The 22875-nt window shown below is 40.6% G+C and overlaps 1 protein-coding gene and 1 long non-coding RNA gene across 2 annotated transcripts in view; one reads left to right on the top strand and one right to left on the bottom strand.

Moving 5' to 3' along the window:
• Window positions 1-2904: 2904 nt before the first annotated feature.
• LOC108498514 lies at window positions 2905-7571 on the bottom strand. Its single transcript, XR_001875193.1, has 3 exons — window positions 7470-7571; window positions 6112-6285; window positions 2905-4796 (listed from the first exon to the last, which is right to left on the bottom strand). It is a non-coding gene; the product is annotated as an uncharacterized LOC108498514 (long non-coding RNA).
• A 4200-nt stretch (window positions 7572-11771) lies between these two features.
• Window positions 11772-22875, top strand: part of GRTP1 (growth hormone regulated TBC protein 1) — a 34162-nt gene continuing 23058 nt past the window's right edge. The window contains exons 1-3 of the mRNA XM_017817325.1: window positions 11772-11882; window positions 13306-13457; window positions 19817-19975. Of these exons, the coding sequence (XP_017672814.1) occupies window positions 11845-11882; window positions 13306-13457; window positions 19817-19975 (349 nt within the window). The 5' untranslated portion in view covers window positions 11772-11844. The remainder of the gene's footprint in view (window positions 11883-13305; window positions 13458-19816; window positions 19976-22875) is intronic.

Consider the following 22875-nt stretch of genomic DNA (forward strand, 5'->3'; position numbering starts at 1 on the left):
TTAAGAAACAGTATGTTCTAATCAAAACCATGTTTCATGGGGGAAAACAGTGCTGATTTCTAGTAGCTGGGGGAGGGTGTTAAGGCCTGGGCTGCGAAGCTGTGCTCTCTGCTTACAGCTGAGACCAGGCATAAGCTAGCAAGGGTAGAAGAAGCCTGCTGCAGAAGAATATCAAGGCTAATTTTTTTTACATTTTTAAAGCAATCCACTGAGATAGGATTAAGCTCCAGAGACAGACACTCCAACTTCTTTGGGATAGCACCCAGAGGGTGATTGCCATTTGCTAACTGGTGCATAAAAGAGGAGGAAATCCTAAGACCACCATAAGGAAGAGTACCCGAGTGTCCCTGATCTTTGAGGGGATGTTTCTTCCCCGGCCCCTGCGAGTTGTCTCGCTGGCCTGCAGATGGCGAGTTTGCCATTTGGAGACGTGGCTGTTTGCAGGCAAGATGAGGAAAAAGCCTCCGTCCTTAAGGGAATCTGAAAAACAAATTCTGTCTGAAGAGGATATCTAACAGTTAACTCTTCACCCTCTCTAACAGCTCTCCAACAATGCCTTATTTTTTGTGCATGACCAGCTGTTTACCAGGCATGAGGATATTGCCCTGAAGATGTTAATATCAGTACTTCAGCTGATCATTAAATATTACTATTTGCAATGGAAACAGGATCCTTCACTACCCACTTCAGCAGCAGCCACAGTCCACAGCACAAAATCATTAAGGCTGCTCTTCCAGGAGGTGAAGTAACAGTATAGGATGATCATCCTATCATTTTCTTATCCCCTCTATGGTCTTAAGTAATACACAGACATGCATTAAGAGATACCCATATTGACTGACTCCGAAGGTCCCACAGAACAGTCCAAGACTAAGACTCAAGCAATGACTTGCAGCATTACTGATCTCCATGCCACCATGAGTGAAATTCTCCAAAGAGTTAAAAAATATTGAGTCTGGGCCCCACTGAATTATCACATACTTCTAGGAAAATATGTTTTCCATACCTGTTTTTCAAAATCCATATCTGTGATTTGAACTCATCTGGGCTCCTTCACCAATTCACAAAAGAAAAAATATGAATATTTCACAAAAGTAAAAAGATGATGTTGAAAAGCGTACTTTTAATAGACACAAGAATACATGTTTTTCCCTGACTGCCCATGTGGAAACTCTGCTAAGCTCATCCTGTGACACACACATTTCCTATTGCTGGCTTCCCTACTGCTGGCTTTCCGCTTTTCCTTTCCACTTTCCTGCTTCTCCCCTTACATTTCTGTCTTGTTCAAGGGACAAAAAATGAGACTGAAACATGAATCATGAGTTTCCAAGAAACATAGAGAACTTGCTCTCTGGGTCAAATTTTCCAGTTATTTTTCAATAAAGATTTCTGAGCCCTCCAAAGAGCCTCAGGAGAAAGAATTTCTTTCCAACATGCAGCTGCTCATTAAATCCTGGGAAAACCCCGAAAACAGTTTTCAGTAACGTAGTAATCTTTCCTTTCTGAAGTTTCATTGTTATTTTTTTAAAGAAAACACTCAGAGACATTAAAAAAAAAACCCGATTTTGAATGTGCTATTTTGATCAGCTACACAGATGCACACATATACTGCACTCTGGCAGCAAATATCAAAGTTGGTGACAATTTGGTGCTCAAACAACTGAAATATTGGGGGTGGGGAGGACAGGGAGCGGGATGTTTTCACCCCTCCTGTACGCCGGGGCAGTACCCATTCATCTCTCCATACCTTGGGATTTTTTCCTCTGCTACCACCCCAGCTGCAGGAGGAACCTGGCAGTAAGGAGGGCCGGGTCCTCTGCATAATATAACAGACAGGCCTGTTATATTTGCACCAGGGCTGACTCTGCCCTCATAATTGTCCCTACAGGCCTCATGACCAGATGAGCCGTGTGCTGTAACGCACTGATTCGAAACCTCCTATAAATACCAGCCTACCTTTGCTCAGCCACCACTGTCCCCGAACCTGGACATATACATGAGTGTATCTGCCCGTGGGTTTCCCTCTGCTCATACAACATCCAGTGCTGCAGGGCTGCTGCCATGATGGAAGCTGCCTTGAGGACTGCTGCAGGGACGCTCTCTGAAACAGCAAGCAGCTGTGGAGGTGGAAGAGAGTGGAGGTTTCCTACAGTACAGGAGAAATGCACAGCAAAGGCTGAGTGGTAACAGAGGAAATCTTGATTTCTGCTCAGAAGAGCATGCTGCTGGCAAAGGGCACTAAGCACAAACCAACAGCTAAAGAGCTTTGCCTAGCTGGATACCCTGCATTTCGTAGGTTCTGGCTCTTTCTTTCCATTTTCCACAGCTGACAAGGTCCAGATGGTGTTTTGCTGAGATCAGCAATCAAATTCTCCGCAATTTACTTCAAGGCCCTTTTGACATTCATTGATAATGCCTGCACAATGATTTCTTTAGCTGTTATTCTGCTGCAGGCATAGGTCAAGGTGTTCTCTCTGACTCCCCATTGCTTGCCATTCAACTTGCATTCCCCAGCCACCATAGCTAGTGAGAAACTTTTCTAATAAGGCTGCTTTATCACTTATGAATATTATCATTTGGCACTGTGGATAGATCTATGAGGGAGCAGCTTGCTCTGTGTTGTTCTCACCATTCAGTAATGAGGCAGACAAGTTTCTTGGTAGGGATTGTTTCGCTTCCCAAAATGTTAGAAGGATCACAGAATAGCAATAAAATTAAGGCAATGGGAAAGTCATGGTTTCCATCCACAACATACAAATGCACACATACACACACACACACAAAAGTCAGAAATTTGTAGAAAAGCCATTCACCACATTAAATAGTAAGAACTAAAGGCCATTAAATTACTCTCTGGACTAATTTTCCAGAGGGAAAGAGAGGTAAAATAAAAGCATAATTCAATTTGTTGGAAACAAACAGAATCAATTACTTTTATTACTATTTGCCAAAAACATGCTTTAGTTAAATCCCGAGAGCTGCACACGATGCCGCTGGCTCTAAGAACATGGTTGTCTCTGTTGGCAGTCATTAGTGTTGTTGATATGTACAAGTCTTCTAAAAATAGCCATGTTCAAATTAGAGCTGCAAAAACCATGATGAAGTGAAACTCTGTGGTGTTCTGCCTCATCTCTCCTCACACTCATCAAAGACAGATTTTGTTTCACATTCTTCTAAACTATTTTTACCCATTTTTAATAGCACAGACTATCAACTCAATTACTGTATTGAAGTATGTTTGTTCAGGGAGGAGATCCAAGATGCCTTTGGTTTTTATTTTTATTAAAGGTAAGTGCTAAAATGGAAGTAACAAGATAAGCATCTTGCATTTCCTTATTATCAATATTTCAGTGCTCACAGCTTTGCTCCTTGCAATCATCTGCTGCAATTTCTTGAATACTATTTGATGTTACTCCACTGGTTTTCAAAATTGTTTAGCAAGCAATGTTAGATGCAGGTTGTACTCAGACAACTGAAGATAGCTTTGTGGGTCAAGGAAGTGCAAGTTGCAAAAGCCAATAACTGCACAGGGGGATGTATTTATAAAAGGTACTGAAGGGTGCTCGAGCAGCAAATCAGACCATTGAAAAGCTAAAACCAGTCACTGATTCTCATGTAAGTGTTATCTAATTGTTTTTTTCTTTCCAGAAGTCAGTCCACCAGATATGTCTTTTGTTTCATTACAAATGACCCCTTTGTGAAGACCCTTAACAACAACCGTGAGTTTCTTAAGTGCTGTTTATTATCACTACATAAGCTTGACTGCAAGGAGCAGCATTAACTTTCTCCCCTGGGGGAATATGAACGGTATTGTCAGGGACACACTATCATTGCTGTGGGAAATAAAACACCTTGCTAATCTGGCATTTGTTCCGTGCTAGAAACAACACCGTGAATGCTAACCACCCACTGTAGTAAACACACATCAGTACTCTCAAATACATCCAGTGCAATCAAAAGAGCCACCGGTGTTTTTCCACAAAGAGTAAGTCCCAATCATGCTGACAAATACTGATGGTGCACTTTGAAAGCTGAGTCCTAGAAGAGGCATTCCAAGAAATAGTGCCCTCTTTCTTTCTTTCTTTCTTTCTTTTTTTTTTTTTTTGTCTGAAGCACTGGGTGAATCTGAGGAAGTTCTCACCAAGGTATCCTTCTTCCTTGTATCTGACCATTTGATTCTCTGTTTGCATACAGGTGCTAGAGTTGCAACTCAACTGTGAGGTATATTTGATCCCATGATGTGCAGGGGGGAAATTCTGAGGTGTTCCGTACAATATCCAACACACCAGCAGTTTTTTTTCTACTGGATGAAAGGCTGAACTTGCTTTTGTTCTACTTGCAGCTCCTTCTGTTTACTTTCCCAGACTATTCAATTGCGGAGTAAAACTATGGCTATACCTTCACATTTATGATCTGGCCTGCTTTAACATACAGCCCCTATCTCTATTTTTTTGTAACACAAGAACAGCCACATGTAATATATTTTGTGAGAGCCAGCTGGTTGCTTCAAGCTGGTTCCTGGATATTTCTGCCTAGGAGGAGTGCTAGAGCTTCCCAGCAGTGGTTTTTTTCTGGCTTGGCAACTCTCTGTTGAGCCTTGGAAGGTTCCAAGACTTGAGTTGGCTTCAGAGCTGGGCACTGGACCTGGAGAGAGAAATCACCTTTTCTCTTAGGTGAAGGCCTGAGTGACAATTTTTCACACTGGAGGAGAATCATCTCTTCTTGAGTGATTCATACATTCCCTCTGATCCTGCACTGCCACAGCTGCTTGAACCCCAGGGACTAACAGAGACAGGCTAAAACAAAGAACTGAAAATTATTAGGAGAGTCATGACAAACACTCAGCCCCTTCCCTCCTCCATCCCAGTGACTTCTGTGGGATCAAATCTGAGCTTTCTTTGCTGAAAGGTCATTCATTTACACAACCTAATCTGTGGCACACATATAAAGAAACATTAAATTCTCAAAGTCTAATTCTCAGCAAATTTTATGAAGGGCACTACTGCTGCCATCAAAATACAAAAACTTATGTCCGATAGAGATTTCTAGAACAGCATATTTAAGAGAATTGCAGCTGGAATTACTTATAGAGTCATTCTTTGGAATGCTAAATGGTGTCATCATATGTAGATATCATGGGCTAAACCGTAACTGAGTGGGGCAGAGAATCAGGGCACGTCCACAGCAGGCAAACTGTAATGTCAATTCTAACTATTACTTAATGTATTTTGGTGAGATAATTTGCATTTACATGTGGATTATGACTACAGTGCATTTTTCATCAACAATTTTCCATCAACATCTAATAAGACAACGATTGCACTTCTGCAACCATATAAAAAAATAATTTGCATAGATCAGGAAAGATAGTAATTGTTGTAAAGCTTACTTGACTGTGTTTAGAAATTAAGCAATTGCTCATGGAGGACTGGCAGTGACAAGATGTTATGTAAAAGGAAATTATTATAAAAATGGTACAATTGGATTGTCTGAGAAAAAAATTCATGAAAAATATGTTGCGGAGAAATGAGAAAACACAGAAATAGAAGGTACCTGTTGCAGAAGCAATACAAATGTAGAACACCATCGCACCCAATGACTGCTATGGCTCAATGAATAATTACAGCATATTAACTTCTATGGTTTTCTTAAATTCATACACAGCTAAAATAAAATTTCTCAGTTGAAAAAAAACAAGCTGCTGAACTGTTGACAACTGAGCTACACTTTAAATGGAAAAAAGAATCAAACAGCTGGCAGAGAACATACTATTTTTGTAACTAATTATGCAGCAAACCATGGAAATACCAAAATGTTACTGATGGTTTTCAGTGTTACACTTCCCTCTTCTATTTGATTACTTTGAGACAAGAAAGAACAGTGACAGCAGTACCTGAAATAACAAAAAGGACATTTAAATTAAATTATTTCAATTTTGATAATGTATTTGTTTGTGAGAGCATTAGTATTTGGGGGACATTACGAATGAAAACAAAATGAGAATGATATTTTTCCTCGGGTATTAGTCATATTATATAATCTCTAACCTGACAAAATAAGCGAGAAGAAAGGCATAATTTGATCCTAGATGTTGCAATCAAAGTTTCTTACCTCTCAAAAGAATTTAAAAACACGATACTTCAGCTGATATCTTGATCCCATGTAAATACTGAGGCATGTCTGTACTGATGGCTGTTGCTATAACCTTGCAGTTCCAAGAAGCTTCAGCTGCTCTTGCTGTTAAACCCAGTTTTAGGTTTTCACAAATCTTATTTTTCTTTCAGCCTGTGAGTTTGAAAAATGTGTAGGGAATAAATACACAGAAAGCTATGGTGAAGAACAACCTCCCTGGGAGCACACCACCTTTGCAGAGTTCAGCACTCCAAAGCTGGGAATTTATAGAACGGGAATATGCTGATCTGACGTAAACTCAGTACTCCTTTATGTATGCATTATAAAATAGTATTTAATTATATAAACTTAAAATCTGTGCTCCTAGAAAACTCTTGCCTTATTCCATGAGAGAAATGGATGTCTATTCCTGACTGGGTAGCTATACCTTCTTACACCAAACCATGTTGTTACTTTAAGGATTTTTTTTCCTTAATGCATGATTTTTAGAGAAATCCTGTATAGAGACAATTAAGTGAAATAGATAATGTTCTTTACAGCTAACACTATGTATTTACATGCAATTATTGTATGTAAATACCTGTAATCATAACTCCGCCTGTTCTTTACAGAACGAGATACTTGAGACAACTGAAATAAGACTCCTTGCAGGAGTCCTAATGCAGAGGCAAGTGAAGGCCAGGAGAAGGTTTGCATTCACTTTTCTCAATTATGACCAAATGTGAAATTGTAGCAGACAGCCAGAGAACCCTAGCCAGGTTAAACCCTATCTCTAAACAGTAGATCTTGCAGCTACTAAATTTGCTATGCATGATACTTTTACAATTGGGGATAAGAAAGAAAAAGGGGATGGGACAAGTAAGGAGTTAATAATCTCCAATCTTGTCTGTCATCTCTTCCTAGAAAATTTCAAAGTTCAGTTATAAGCCTTGTACTCATAAGGTAAACATCATCAGCATGATTTAAAGGGCTTTCAGCATACCCCTCATGATCATTCAAGTAGATAAGGAGAAAATAAAACAAACAGAATAAAGCCATCTAGAAAATGCTTTGTTTTGTCAATTGAAATAACAAACACATTTTACAGAGTTGCAGCCTGACCTAAGCTAGATTCATCAAGTCACTATGAACCACAGAACCTGGTCTACTCAGTTCCACAATGTTTGGTTACCAGTCTGTGATAGCTACTGACCTTTTTCTAAGGACACCCTTGCTGCTAATAATGTTCAAGTATTTTTTCCATATCACTTTTGACATACAATTTTGCCATGTTTTTCACACTGAGGGCACTACCATATCATTTCTCTGTCCCTGCTGTTTCCAGTATTGTCACTTACAGCCTTGAGCCTTCTTTTCTGATGCAGGTGGAGGATGGCAGCCGAGTACAAAAACTTTTCTGCAGAGATTTCCATGGGTAATGCTGATTCTCCAGGCAGCTGCAGTGGTATGCAGCAAGCTTTAGTGCTCCTTTTTATAGATGCTCATATCACTATGCTTTGACTCCCAGGGCCACAGTCATACCGAGGATAATCAAAATACTGGCAGTTCCCAGACTACACATGGATTCGTGACTTGTCCTAACAGCTAGTAACCTAAATAGACATGAAGCTGTGAAGCCTTCGGGGAATATCAGAATTTAACTTTTTAAAATACATTTCTGTTCTTGCTATGCAGTCTGTTCTAAAGTTCAGTGATTGCTGCTGGAACAATTCACATGAGCAGGTCTAATCAAGCCTGCAGACTACAATTTTGTAAGCATGGTGCAATTTTCTGGGACAAAAATATGGAGCAAGTTCAGCATTTCATTACATTTCATTATGGATTGAGAGCCTCAATCCATACATAGGAGAAGGTTGACTAAACTTGGTAGGTAGCTGGTTGTAACAGGAGCCAAATGTGTCTGGGTGTGATGGTGGCATTCCTTAACCTTATTAGATAGATGAATTGTCTAGTCCTGGAGCACATTGTGCCCAGGTTAGAATATAGAAAATATATATATATTTATAGGTATGCATATATATACACACATGTGCACACACACATATATATACATATACATATATACATATATGTTTACTTCTTACTGGATATTCTGTACTCCAAATCCACTTAATCTAAACTGTTTTCCCCAACTATGGAGCAGCAGATTTATTTCAGGTCATGGGAAAGTAGCTCAAGCCAAATGGATGCAGAGTTGAGCTCCAACAAAGCAGGGTATACTTGGGTGCTGTGGTTTACTAAGTACAGACACAGAGATTAGTGGCTGTATGGCAAATCACATGAGCTAGGGAAGCCACATATGATGTGGGAATTTCATCCCTCACTTAGGAAACTACAACACCCAGTCAGTAGCGGAAAAAAATTATCTTTTTATCTCTTCTCCAGTGCTGCTGTATTTGTGTTTTCTAAGCAGTGGCTATTAACCATTTTGTGAGTAGTTAGGGGTTTTTTTTAAAACTTACTGTCTGGATCTGGAAAAGCAGCTGCTACCTTGGCTGGAAATGGTGTTTCTCGCTGGTATTTCTTAATGAACAGATTCACTCATGCTGTTTCAAAAATATTAGGCACAATATATCCACGTACACCTTATCCTTTCTCACTCCTATAGCACTTTTCGTTCCTCTACAAATTTCTATTCTTTGGCCTTCCTGGAGTCAGGAAGAAAAGAACGTCAGGAAAAAAAAACCTCTAAACACATTTATGATGTACAAAATAATAAATATATTTCTGTCATTCTTGGATGGATAAAGAATCCTTATGGCCCCCACAGGCAGCCAAAGAAATACTTTCAAGCACAAATATTATGGAGGAGTTTTCTCCTGACGCTCCTTCCCCACTTGTGGCCTAAAAGTAACAACAACTGTGGGGTGGTATGTAAGAAGCTGGACTACATTTCAGCACTGATGATACATCAAGCATAGGTGTTGTAGCACACATTTCACAGCCTTGGGAAGTGTGAAGACACTTCAGACTAATTCCTGATAAGGCTGAAAATCTTCCTGGTATTGTTATTTATAAACTGCTCTGCAAACATAAGAAGGGAAGCCTTGCTCATTAAAATACAGGGTATGAGACAAGCAAAGCTTTGAATGCCTCAGCCCATGAAGCATTCTCTGCTGTCTTCATCTGCCTTTGCAAGGAACACATCTAAATGCCTACCCTTAAAGGGAAGTCACTATTTTAAGGAGTCACTCTGGCAGCAGCAGGATGGGAATTTCTACCAAACACTTTCATCATAACATAAAAACTTCAGGAATAAGGTTCAGATGCAAAAAGGGGGTGAGGTGGTAAGGGAGAAGTTATATTAAAGTAGTTTCCTTTGCACTAGGTGGCAGGTAGGAAGGCTGTGAGCTTCACTGGTCTGAACGCCAACTAAGTCTGCCCTCTTGCAGTCTGCCACTGTCACTACCTCCTTCAGAAGTAAAGGATTAAAAGTAAACAGTATCCTTTTCTGCTGATCACAACATCAAGCATATGCAGTTTTCAGATTTGAGGGTTTATGCATTATTTTCTTTGAATGCCTTTGAAAGCAACATGATATCGTTTGCCCAGACGAGAGCAGCATTGATGCCCTGTGAAGGACAACCAAGGTATTATCTCTTGCCAGACAGTGGACTGGCTCATATTATCAGACAAAATATGGGGATCCAATTATTGTGCTGAAATTTAAGAATTATTTCTATTAATCGATTAATATTCTAAGTATTCTTAATGGGAGCCTTTGTGTGTAAAAGGCATAAATCTGAGTGAACCACTCAGTTGTTCTGCTAGTGCTAGAGCAACACAAACTGTATATAACATTTGAGGCTTGCTAACAGTGAAAATGCACTGTGGTATACACAAGGCTACCCTTGATGCACTGCAGATGTACTCTTAATTAATCACAGAAACAATGTGCTCTTTGCAGGAAACCTTTGATGGATCCATTTTAAAAGGAACATGTACCAAAGAGCTTAACCTTGTCAGGTGAAGTATAACCCTGTTACTGAAGCCTGTGGCTTCAGGATTTGTGGGAGAAGATATTCTGGTTAACTGAGGCTTCCTTCTTCTCTTCTGTGGGACAGCATCGCCTCCTATTCACACCTCTGCCAAGGATTTTCTATGAGACTGTGACCAATTCACTGGGGCAGAGCTGTTTGCAGAGCCTGCCTCTGCCTACGCAGCACCAAGGCAATGCTGGCGGGAAGTCAAGCACAGGCTTGGCACAGGCACCGGCCAGCTCTGCCTGGGCTGGTTTGTAATCAGTTTCCAGTTCTGCCAGTACCCGAGCGTGTTTGTGATGCCACACAGTAATTTGAGCAGGACCACACTCCAGCAGGAGAAGCCCTAGCCCTTCTGAAGCACAGAATTTTCCCACAAAAAAAGGTAATAATTGTGTTTTGCTGAACAACCACGAACTTTTACAGCACTGCAATGGCAGTTGAACCAAGTACAAATCTCTATATTTTTTTCCCTGCCATTAGAGTCGAGCTACTTTTACATTTCTGTGTGGGTGATTGCCTTTGATCCCACAGGGAGAAGGTAGCTTCCAACGAGTGTGCTGAAACAACTGTTGATCTCCCTTGTGAAATCCCATCTGTTGTCTTCAGCAACTCTTACTTGCTGGTTGAACAAGATAATGTTTCTCCAGCAGTAGCTGTAATTTTCCAAGCACTTTGCTGGGTGCAAAGTCAGGACTTGATTCAGAAAGGACAAGCAGGGATATAATTTTGCTCTCTCCCTTCTGTTTCACAGTGTGTTATGAATTAAGCTGCTGGCAGTCAGGTAGGGCAGAGTCCTTGTGGGTTTCAGGCTTTGTTCGATACCTCTGAAAATAAGAGCAGTGTGCTAGTTTTAGAGCTGGGTTCTAGAAATGGGGAAGCCAATTTTTGGGTACAATTTTCTGTATTATCACTCCACATTTTTGACAACCTGCCATTTATTATTTAAATCATATTCATGTGAATGCTAGTTTATGGTGGAAACTGATCAGCAGAAGTTAAAGTTGGTAATACTTCAGTTTATTAGAAAAAGGTTCTTCACCCAGAGGGTGTCAGGGCACAGGAACAGATTCCCCGGGGAAGTGGTCACAGCACCAAGCCTGACAGCCTTCAAGAAGCATTCAGATGATACTCTCAGGCATATGATGTGATTCTTGGGGCTGTCCTGTGCAGGGCTGGGAGTTTTACTTCAATGGTCCTCGTGAGTCCCTTCCAACTCAGAATATTCCATGATTCTGTATAACACAGCATTGACTTAAATGAATAATTGAAGGAAATTAAAAGGACGATTGTGATAATTTGGGGTGATTTCTCCTCACTGGTTATGGGGAAATTCCTTTGGTTTGAAGGGCCGTACCTGAAGCCCCTCTCACTTTGTATTAGTGAGACATTTGGGGTTTTTTTCCCTCCAAAAAAAATTTTTTTTTTTTCAAAGACGAGAGAGATGTGAAATACACAAACCGAAAACTCTGTCAGAACCAGACCGGCACCTCCTTGCCGGGCAGCCCGAGCAGAGGGAAGACTCTCCGCCGCCGCCCAGCCCCGCGGGCGCGGAGCTGCCCTGCCCGGCGCCCGGCCCCGGGCACGGGAGGCGGGACCCGGCGGCCGCCCCCGCCCCTCGGAGGCGGCAGGAGAGTTGAACTTGGGAGCCGCAGCTCCGTCCGGGGCCGCGGCCGCGGCGCTGCTCGGCCTGGGGAGCGCCCGCCCGCCGGGGGCCGAGCGCGGGCGGCCGATGGACAGGCGAGAGGACGGGCGGGACTGGGCGTACAGGTAGGGCTGGGGGGATGAGCGGTGGGTCCGGAGCCGGGTCACCCGCGCAGGGAGGGCGAGCTGTGCCGCCCTGAGCGCTCGGAGCCGCGAGGGGCGGCCGAGGGGCTGCGAGGAGGGGAAGCCCCCCGCGAACCGGCCGCGGCGTGGCGGAGGGCACCGAGCAGCGACCGTGAAACCTCCCTTGCCCGACGGCAGGTTAGGGAGGGCAGCTTCCTTAGAACCTCGCCTCCTGACTCGTTTCGCCTTTCTACCTCAGGAACGGAGTTGAGCATGATATTTATCTGTGCTTGCTGCCTGGGCAGTCGCAGTCGTAAATATGAGATGTGTGTTCATGGAGGTGTTAGGGGGGTTTTTTGGGTGTTTTCACGTTCTGTGTCTTATGAGAAACCTGTGTCGGGGGTCTCGATGTCTTTTACACCTGTGACTTTCGTGTCGGATACGAGGAGTACACGAATACTAAGGTGCCTTTTCTGAACAGCCAACTAGGTAATAACAATTTGAGGTCTGAATATTTAATTGTTCCTCTTCTGATTCATGCTTTACTACCTGTGACGCTCCCGTGAGCCAGTTTTCCCAAGGCTGTGCCAGTGCTGCTCCATGGCCTAATTCCTTTTCCATGAATGAAAGGGGCAGTGTTTTAGGAAGTTAAGCCCCGAAGTCTGTCTTGAAACCTTTTCTGAGTGAACAGACCCCCTCTACCTGTTTAACTTCTACAAAGCCTATGAGTGTCCTGTAATGGTGATAGCTGGCAGGTATAATGCACCCTGGGAAGTTGCCATAAATCTAATTTAGCAAAGTGACCTGATATATTAATCTTAGAATCAGCCATGCAGTTCTGAACTCTGTTAGTGTCGTGCTGCCGGAGATAATGTGCTGTACAGTGAAAAATTGTAAAAGTTAATAAGTGTTTTTGTACACATATGAAATAGATGGACTGATACAAGGATTTGTCCCTTTTTCCAAGTCGTACATTTTCCTGAAGAAGATTTCAGAAATTACCCGTTTGAAAAATAATTTTTGTAACTTGTACTATTTGTTGTCCCTTTTCTGTGCAGAACTGTGTGGAAAGAGAGCTGAGGTCATATTGGAGCTGTTGTGCTATATCTTCATGCTTTTCAACTGTTTCTCTGTATTGTGGAGAAATACTGCTCCCAGATTTCTGTGTGGTCATAATTTGGGTCAGTTTTGCAGACAACAGATCCTTTGGTCCAAAAACTCCTTGCTTGTAAAAGCAGTGAAATCTGTAAAACTGACTGAACAGTGTGTGTTTAAACTAATGTACTTAGGCAGCTTTGATATGCTAAATGGAGTGTAATAGTTTGTGTAAAATAGGTTTTTGCTGGGAGGAGGGAGTTTTGAGCATGTTTTTTTTTCAGCTGTAGGTATGTTGAAACATGTACAAGAATTCTTTTTTATTTTGTAGGGTTGATCCATATGGGTTTGAAAGGCCAGAAGACTTTGATTATGCATCCTATGAAGCATTCTTTTCCAGGTACCTAGTGGTACTCACTAGAAGAGCAATAAAATGGTCCAAGCTCCTAAAGGGGAATAACAGTATACAGAAGAGCTTAAAAGGTGAGCTGTGTCTGCTTATAGGTAAAAGTGCATTATGTTGGAACCAATATAAATGGTATTCAATGGCTTTGTGGTTTGGGATGTTAAATACTATTTCTGTCTTCAAATGAAAACTGGTAGTGTAAACAGTGATAATACATAAGCAGGTATGCTGTTGTTAGAGGGATTTGATTTAAAGCTTACAAAGGAGTAATCCTTTTTTGGCATATGCTATAGTATCTTATTACATCTGTAACCCAGATATGGCCACTGGCACTTCAAGATGCTGTTTTGCAAGATGCTGTTTGTTGTATTGTAATCTGCTCTCTTGAACTCCAGGGATCAGGATGTTAGGGCTTTCAGGTGCTGACTCTTTAAGAGTTCTTTAGATTGCTGAGATGTTCTAGCTTTCCTTGTCTTTGTTTTCTAAAATGACATCTACCACACAGCTGAAAAGGTGCATAGTAAGAACTGATGATAAATGCCTTATAAAGTGAAGAAAGTAAAATGAATGCGGGGGCTAATGCAACATCGGATACACTGCTGATGAAGTGTTAATGCCTGCTTCAAAAAGCAAGAAAATCTCTAGTAATGAATTTCTAGTAATCTTGAAAAACAGACAGGTAGAAATAAATGGAAAGAATCAGAAGGTGCCAGAGAGTCCTGTGGAACTAAAGGGTGGGGTTTTCCTCACACTTTTTCTTTGGGTTATGTTTTCATATAAGCATCTAAATTTTGCTTTTAATGGTGCTATTCAACTTGCTTTCTTTTGGGTGTCCTTTGGAGTTGGGCAGAGTTCTCCATAAGTATGTTAAAGAAAAAGTGAGTAAAACTAAGCAAAAGTTAATCAGGCATTGACTGTAACATAGCTAAATATTTAGAGCTGTGCTTGAGGCGCAGACTTTGATTGGTGATTCTGATGGTTTTGGTTTTGGGGTTTTTTTTCTTGGCACCAGGAATGGGATGATAACTAGTGAGAGTTTTAAAGTGTAACAGTGTATTTTGTGTACAGATGTCCATTTTAAGTCTGAGAAATCCCAAAAAATGTAGGTTTGAGCTGTAGCTGCTAGATCATATGCTGTTAACCAGAAAGTATCTACTTCTACTATCTTATTTTTCTTACAAATGTAAAGAAGCTTTTGTTTAGGGTGTCAAGTTTGAATATAGCGATAACTTCGTGGTATTTTGAATTGGTGAGGATTTTGAGATTCTGCAGAACTTAGTCTTCTAGTTGTTATGGAAAAATAATCTCAGGTTTTGATTTGTCTCCTCCTCTTAAAATGTGTTAATGGTAACAGTGGTAGCTTTTAGAAATTTCTGTGAGTTCATTTCATTTCTCTTTTTGTTCTCAGTTCCAGCAGTGTAGGCACAGAATGTTACTGTGATACAAACAGTGTGAATGCCACTGGTCTTATTTTGGAGCCAAAACTTTGCCCCAAACTCCACCAAGTTTCGGATGGTCATGCTGCCTTACCAGCCACATAATGACAGTAACCTTTAGCATGGCTTTAATTGTCTCTTAACAGGCTGCTCTGTGTGAAAAAGGGGATTCTATAAATCCACTGGGTGGACATGGGCAGTGGCTCTTGAATTTCACAAACCCTTGTGGTCTGGTGTATAATCTGTGACATTGGTAACTTTTGCTAAAGATACTTGTATTTGTAGGCTATGCATTCTCATGTACATATGTAATACGTAATTCTAAGGAGAGTGACAGGAATAAGCAATGTTGAGGAAATGGAGTTTGAGTGTAGATTCAAAGTTATTACAAACAGCTTCCCGCATTATCCTCAACTGATACCTTGGAGGAGAGTGAAAGTTTGACCTGTGGAATTACTGATTTTTAAATACTTTCCTTCTTATATCAGTGTTAAGATTGAAGTCCATTGCATATGCACATGGAATTGTGTAAGCAATTGTTTAGGTGTGTGCTTTATCCTGCAAGAGGATCCTGCTGTGATTTCCTCGCAGGCAGTTGGAGAGCAGAAGGTCTGCTTGGTTATGCACTGAACTTCCCTCCTCCAATCCTTGATCGCTCTGAAGCTTTGATCAGGAGCTGCTGGCTCTGCCATAAGCTAGAACTGAGAAGAATATTTAATTTGCCACTTCCCTCCCAGAATGCAATAGCTGTATTTGTGATCCCATGTTTTGAGTTCTATCAGGGCCGTTTCAAAGTGTCTTACTATGAGCAGATGTGAGAGAGGCATTGTACATGTGGTAGCTCAGAAGTTCCACACCCATTTGTCTGTACACAGAGAAGCTCATAATTTCTGTCTGGGTGAACAGGAAGAAGTGAGAACTTGTGTTAATTTTCCAGTTTGGAAATGTGGTGTGTTCACATGCTACTGTGTTTGCCTCATATCCAGTGTGGTAGGTATGTATATAATTCTGTTCTACTATAAAGAAAAATAATTAGAGGAGGTTTATAGCAATGGTAATTAGGCAGTGTATCCTGTTGTTCTGTATTACAACCTGCTGGCAGGGTGGGTCAGGGAATTTTGGCTGACAGTTCCTTTCACTCACTCTCCAGTCTCTTTGTTATTTTTTTGGTATTTTTTTTCTCCCTCTACCCTTGTTATCTTCACCTAGTTTCCACTGCACGTGAGAACTTTTAGTCATTATTCATCACTTGCCTCCTTTCTCTCTCCCTCTGCCACTACTGAGATCCTCTTAATGTTTTCTCTTCTCCATTCAGCTCTGTCTTTATGGGACCAAAATACAGCTTTCTGCTCTGGCTTGCTTGCAAATGGGCAGCAAACTGTCTGACATAATTGCTCAAAGTAGCCTAATTCTGACCAAAATTGTGCCACATGACAGAATTTGGCTGTAAGTGGATTGGTCAAAACTGACCAGTAGCAGAAGACGCTTTCTGGTCTTTGATAAAATACAGTGAAAGGTGAAAGTAAATGTACTAAACAGTGGTTTTAACAGGAGCACTTCTGTTCCAGCCAGGGGCTGGAGGAAGGAGCTTCTTAGAAAATCAGTTTTTGTGTTTGACTGGAACTTGAACGTTTACAGGCACAAGTCTGCTTTGTTTCTTCTGTGATGTATTCATAAAATAAAATTTTCAGTTCTTTTGTAGAATTCTTCTGGGGCCCAAGTTTGTTTGTTTGTTTCCTTAGCATGCAACAGTAATTGTTGGTAACTGAAAAAGTAATAAGTGAAGATGCTTCTCAAGATGACACTCTTCTAATATTTTTAAGATGAGATAGCTTTTTTTTAAAATGGGTTTTTTTTTGCTGCATAAACCTAGTCTGTGTTGTAGAGTGAAACAATGTTAAAGGGCCAAAAAGGTAAATACAACTTTTATCTAGAAGCAGAAACCATCAAAATTCTTATATTCTACCATTAAATGAGGACAGGCAGGTGTGACTTACTTTTATATCTTGCTACTATAAGTAGTGCACAGTATTAGAAAAATGTTATTTTCTGCATATTTGAGGTTACTTTGGGTATTTGTTAGCACTTTTAGACTACTACCCTATCATGTACCTGTTTTTTCTTGTGACAAGAAAAACACATTCAAAAAGTGTGACTCTAAACTTGTGAAACTGTCACTAAGTGTCAGAGATAATTGGATTATTAAAAGAGGAGGTTTTTTGCTTAAAAATTAATGTTTCATATTGCCCCTGTTCATAATGAACAGAGGAAAGATTTTACATAAAAATATTTCTTTACTATGTGTGTTTTAAAACTTAGATTACATTGTGTACATTCTGGTTGTCCCGAGCGTGATTCCGTGTGTGGATACTCAGGACTGGGTGTTATTCAACAGTGCTGCTTCTGAGATCAAGCCCTTGGTTTACAGTTGGCATTGGATGCGTGACTGGAGACTCATGCACGATCCGGCTTCATCTGTGAAAGCTTCTTAGGTGTTAGAGTGGGAGGATATTCTGCAGTTGAATTTTGTGGGCTTTTCAGTTCCTGAGGTTAATGTGGAAAAAAAGCAAACCATAAGAACATATTTGTATAAAACAACACAATTTTGTGCATAGAATATGACATATATAAATAATATGTTTATATAAAAAATTGCAACTGTCCTTGTTTTCAAAACTGCTTTGCTGCTCCTGTGCACCGGTTTGCAGATTCTAGCAAGTATGATAATGGTGTGAGGACGAAAAGCACCATGTAAAGGGCTTTTTCCATTCCTCAGGGAGTGGGGGAGCTGGGTCAGTAGTCACTTGGGATGATACAAGCTTCTGGCAATTAGCATGAGAACGATGACACTGAGGAATAATGAGTGTATGCTGTGCTGCAGGGCTGCTTTCCCCTTGTGCCACTGTCCCTGCTTCTCTTGAATTTAATGTGTGTTGTTGGATGTGGATGTTGGCTACGCTTCCAGAATTTACAGTTGTTCCAGAAAAAAATACCATTGGAATTTTGTGTTAAAATATGATCATATCCAGTATTTTAGCCAATAAGTTTGCTCCTAGAGACATTTACAAGGTCATCTGAATGTCTCTTCTTGTTAACCTAAATGGGACTGGTTCTTCATACTCATTCCTATATTTGCTATATCCATCTATAGGATTTCTTGAGCATTAGAGTTCAAAAACTTGTAAAAAAAGATGATGTGAGAATTATTAAGCCACCATGGAAACAAGTGAGTTATTTCCAGTCTGAAAGAAGGTTGTAGTTAAAGTTACTTTACAGCTGTAATAGTAGAGACTGTAACCCATAGTATAGATCCTTATCAGGGGCCTCTGGTGGTCTAGTGGTTAAGGTGCAGGACTCTCACCGCTGCGACCCGGGTTCGATTCCCAGCCCCCCGGGCAGATGGAGCTCGTTAGCCCTGTGAGGCAATCCATCTAAGAGAAGGTCACTCTAAACAAACCTACGTCCTGGGGACCTCACTGCCACTGTCCAAGTTTGCTTGGCCCCGGCAGATGAACCTCAGGATTAAAGGGTGGGCTCAGTTCAGCGCAAGCTGTGTCTCACCTAAAAAATCCACTGCGCAGGCTCGAAGGTTTAATGACCTTTCCCAAATCTTCGCTCGCGAAGACTGGCCATTATTATATATTATTATTATAGATCCTTATCAAAAAGATAAACAAAAACTACCCTGAAGGCCAAGTGTTTATTACAAATTTATTTCTTTGAGGGAAAGTACCAGATTTTAGGTGGGTGAAATGCCCATTATATGTGCATAGATTTATCTGTTGACACTGGGGAAGCAGCTTTGGTTCCTAAAGGATAGGTGGCTGCAATTAGATGGAATGTATTTAGGTCTGTCTGAGTTGTAAAACCTTGTTTAAGTCTGCTGTTTTTAAGGCCTTTAATTTAGGCAGCATTTACTTTGACTTACAGATCTTCGTGACTGGATAAAACCTGGCTAGGTAATGATACTTTGTGTGTGTAATAAAAGTCCCGACTCTCATTTGAGTCTCATAGAAGTTAGGGACGAGAAGTTGACGCTTTAATTCATAATGTCTCATTCATTTAGTAAGAAATGTCTGGTTGCTTTATCATTTTATTCTCCCTGAAAAAAAACCAGAAAATCTCAAACATTCAGCTGCTCTTTTTGGGTCGGAAGAGGTAATGCTGATTTAGGATTATGTACCAATGAGCAGCATTGGCTCCATATTAATATTTTTCATACCATTCCCAGGAGGAAACTGCTTTGGGTATCATTAGCCTAATGCTTCTTCCTGTAATCTTGCATCCCAGTTATTTAGACTGAATCATCGGCTTTAAAAAAACCTAAAGCACACCCTAATGATGAATATGATTCAGGAGATAAGAGCTACTTTAGATTTGAAAAGAGTTCGCTGGTTATTCTAGGAAAAGTCATCTGCTGCTCACTCACATCTCCGGTTCTTCCAAGGGGTCCTTTAAACAGCAGGCACATATTTCATATTCCTCAGTTTCAGCCATGATTTCAGTGGTGAGATGCTAAGCTGAAGCCCTGGGGTGAGTTAACATAGCCATTGATACTAGAGGATAACTAAAAGGAAAGAGCTGTCATGTCAGAGGCCACTGGTAATGTGGGAAAAATCAGTGCTTGTCTGAATGAAAAAGAACAAAGATCAAGGGCAAACTTTGCTGTTCAAATCTCCATCCAGAAAGGAAGAAGAAGAGGAAAGGATTAAAAATTCTAGTGGGGGAAGAGAGGAGGAAGGAGAGCCTGAGCCTGGAGATCTGTGTGGGGAGTCTGAGTGACAGGAATTTAGTAGTGAATCTAAACTGTACTATGCAGCTGAGAAGTAAATGCTTGTCCTTAATGGTAGCATAGGAAAGAAAACATAATAATCTCTAATCAAGAGTTTTCCTATGACTTCTTAACTTTTGGTTGCTCATTTCTAAAAGAATGATACAGCTGGATTTTTTTTTTTTTATTTAAAAAAGGAACAAACAAAACCAAGCTTCTTGTTTTGCAGTGAAGAGATATATCAGGAAAGGCATCCCCAATGAACACCGTGCATTGATCTGGATGATTGTGAGTGGGGCCCAAACCAACATGGAACAAAACCCTGGATATTACCACAGGCTGCTTGAAGGAGAGAAGAATGACAAGCTGCTTGAAGCAATCAAAACAGGTTATTGTCTTGATAATACAGTTTATCCGTGTCATCCATCCTATGTCCTAAATGTTAGAGATCAAGTTATGTCATGGAAAACTTAATGTTTTTGTAGTAGTGGTTTAAGTGCTGAATTAATGTAAATTAGATTAGCCATAAGCTCTTTACCAGCACAGATCTCTCCAGGTTCATCATGTGGTTAAAAGCATTAAGGAATGCATTTAAGGAAGATTAGAAATTATTTGGGAAGGAACAAACTAGAAAACAGTATTATGTCCCAAGTGATTGAAGAGTTATAACTTTGTGCCATGAGACCTGCCTTTGAGTTTGTTTCTCCATATTTCTTTTCCAGTAGCATACTGGAGAAGCAGCAGGGATTGTTGAAGGTGTGGTACACAGTCCATATGAGGCAGGTGGAATATGCTAGGATTTCAGCTTGAGGAAAAAGACTGCTAAGAAAAAGCTGTTAATAGATTTATATGAATTATAAATGGTGCAAAGAGGATGAATGGGGAGCAATTGTTATTTGTTTCTTGTAACTTAGGAACCAAGGATACAATGAAATTTGCCATATCACTGCCTCATGGTATTTGTTACTGTGCTGCAGAGATTAGAAGAAGCATGAACTGGTTTAAGAGGGAATTTGATAAAATGACAGGTGGAGGAATCCACCTGGTACACAAAATACTAAACACTAAATGCAAATCCCTGGGAGAAGTGGAGGAGGTGAAATACCCCTCCTGTACTAATCCAGTTTCATGTGCGCTTTCTGTGAACTTTGATCAGTGGCCAATACTGGTGACAGGGAATAAGGCCAACCAGACCTTAGACTGATCCACTGGGAGTAAAAAGAGGCAGCAGGTAAGGGCAAGGAAGTAGAGGTTTGATGTAATTGATGTTTGTCCTGAAACTAGTCAACCTGCTACAGCAGAGCTTTTATAGAGAAGCTGATGTTGGCTGAATTACCCAGTTAATAAGTCAAGAGGTTGGGCTGCGCTCCAGACAAGGACAATGCTGAGGTGGTTTGGTTAGAATGGCAGGTACAGTTGTTGTCTTCTTCCTCTTGCAAAACCCAGGTATTTAAAGTTTGGGCTGTATGGATTTTTATTTGAATTAGGATAATCATCTGAACACTTTCGGTTTATGCTGAGTTTCTTCTCTGCCTCTCCCTGCAACAAGCAGCACTTTGGGCTTTTGGGACTACACGCCTTAGTAAGGCATTTTGGAGCATAAACTTTCACGTTCCTATGAATATGAAGACTAGCCAGCCTTATGTCCTGCTCAGGATTTGAAACAGTAGAGCTCTGACTCTGAATACAGAGAGAGCTACTAAGATGACTTTCTAAAGTCAGCCTCGGTAAGGGCCTGGAGAAGGTTCAGACTATTCAGTTGGGGTACAATTGCTGCAGCAGAGTTGAAAACGATTTCTTTTCCAGTACTAGACAAAGACATGAAGGGTGATTTCGTGTCGGTAGGTGGCTTTTTGCGCAGGTTAAAATGAAGTAAAAATATTTTTGTGGGGGAGGAAAAATATTGGAAGAAGATAAAGATCTGTTTGTGAACTATTGAGGAAAGAGACTTTTGGAAGAGCTAGTGCATTGATTGGAAAACTGCAGAAGAGAAAATTTAAAGTGAGGGAAAATATAAAGAAAAACAGCTTGTAAGATTTTATTGAAGGGGGTAAAAATAAAATGAGGACCTCGGACTCCAGAGTGGTAGATTTCCCTTTAGAAAGGAAGAAACAACGTGAACATAGAAGTGATGGAAAGTACTTAAGGTGAATGGAAACTTTGTGTTTAATGTATTTAATGAATTTGGTGCTCCTGATGAGTGTGCAAATTTTATAGTGCGATTTAGCTGAGAACTGTTTCAGTTTGAATTATTGTCTGACATTGATTTTGGTTTTGCCTCTTATTTTCCCATTACTGTAGTTGTTTTTAACAGTAGACTAAGGTAAGATGTGGAATCCTGCTGCCGTTGCCTTTTCATGGTTGCAGTTTCCAAAATTTTCACACAAATGTGCTGTGTTTAGTCCCACATTCTAGCTGTAAAGTTACAGCCCAGCACAATGCTGTGCTTTAAAAACAAGGGAACAGCAGCAACACTTTTTTTTTCCAGGGGAGGGGCAGGAGGACAAGGTCAGTGAAAGACTTAATTTCAAATTCAATTTAAAATGTGTAAGAGCCAGTGTGTCCTGTTTTGTTTACGTGCCCAGAAGCTCACAACAATATTCATGTATGTTTGGGACTGGTTTTCATATGGGAGAGTCTTTAATGGGGTTAATAAGGTTAAAAAAGGCAAGGTAGACTGTGTAAAGAAGTGGTCTAATCTTTAAAGAAAAGTCTGATTAGTAATAGCAACAGAAGTCTTTCAGCTAATTAAATCTTTAATCTGTTCTTTCACCAGTTTTGCCCTTTAACTTCCTGGTTCTTAACTGATGAACCGTATTGCTGATTTCTTTTTTTATATATAGTATTTGCTGTTCGAGCATTTTTTTTAAAAAAGAGTAATATAGGAGAGAGCAGGCTTCATATTCCAAGCATAAAAACAAGAGTGTGGAGAATGCAGGTCTTTTCATGTCTTAGTTTATGTGCACATTTAGAAGGGCATGCGTTCCTACTATTCTTTGTTGTTCATGTCCTATTATAGTAAAGTTTAGTAGGAGAAATGATGTTGGCAGGATAAGAAGTGGCTGTCCTTCTAGTTCAAAGCTATGTCCTGGTTACAAAAAGGCTGGGGGGGTAATATGTCATGTCTTCCTTGCAGTAATCTCCCCTTAGGCTGGGCCATTGAATTTCAGAGTAGATGTGTCTGTACAGCTAATATTGGCGTTTCCACTTATGTGTTCCATGAGGAGGAGTTGTAGGGGCTGTGAAACCCAAGGTCTGATATTTATCAGAGAGTCCTCTGAGCCTGTA

The sequence above is a fragment of the Lepidothrix coronata genome, unplaced genomic scaffold (assembly GCF_001604755.1).
Source record: "Lepidothrix coronata isolate B3197 unplaced genomic scaffold, Lepidothrix_coronata-1.0 Scaffold60, whole genome shotgun sequence".
Lineage (NCBI taxonomy): Eukaryota > Metazoa > Chordata > Aves > Passeriformes > Pipridae > Lepidothrix > Lepidothrix coronata.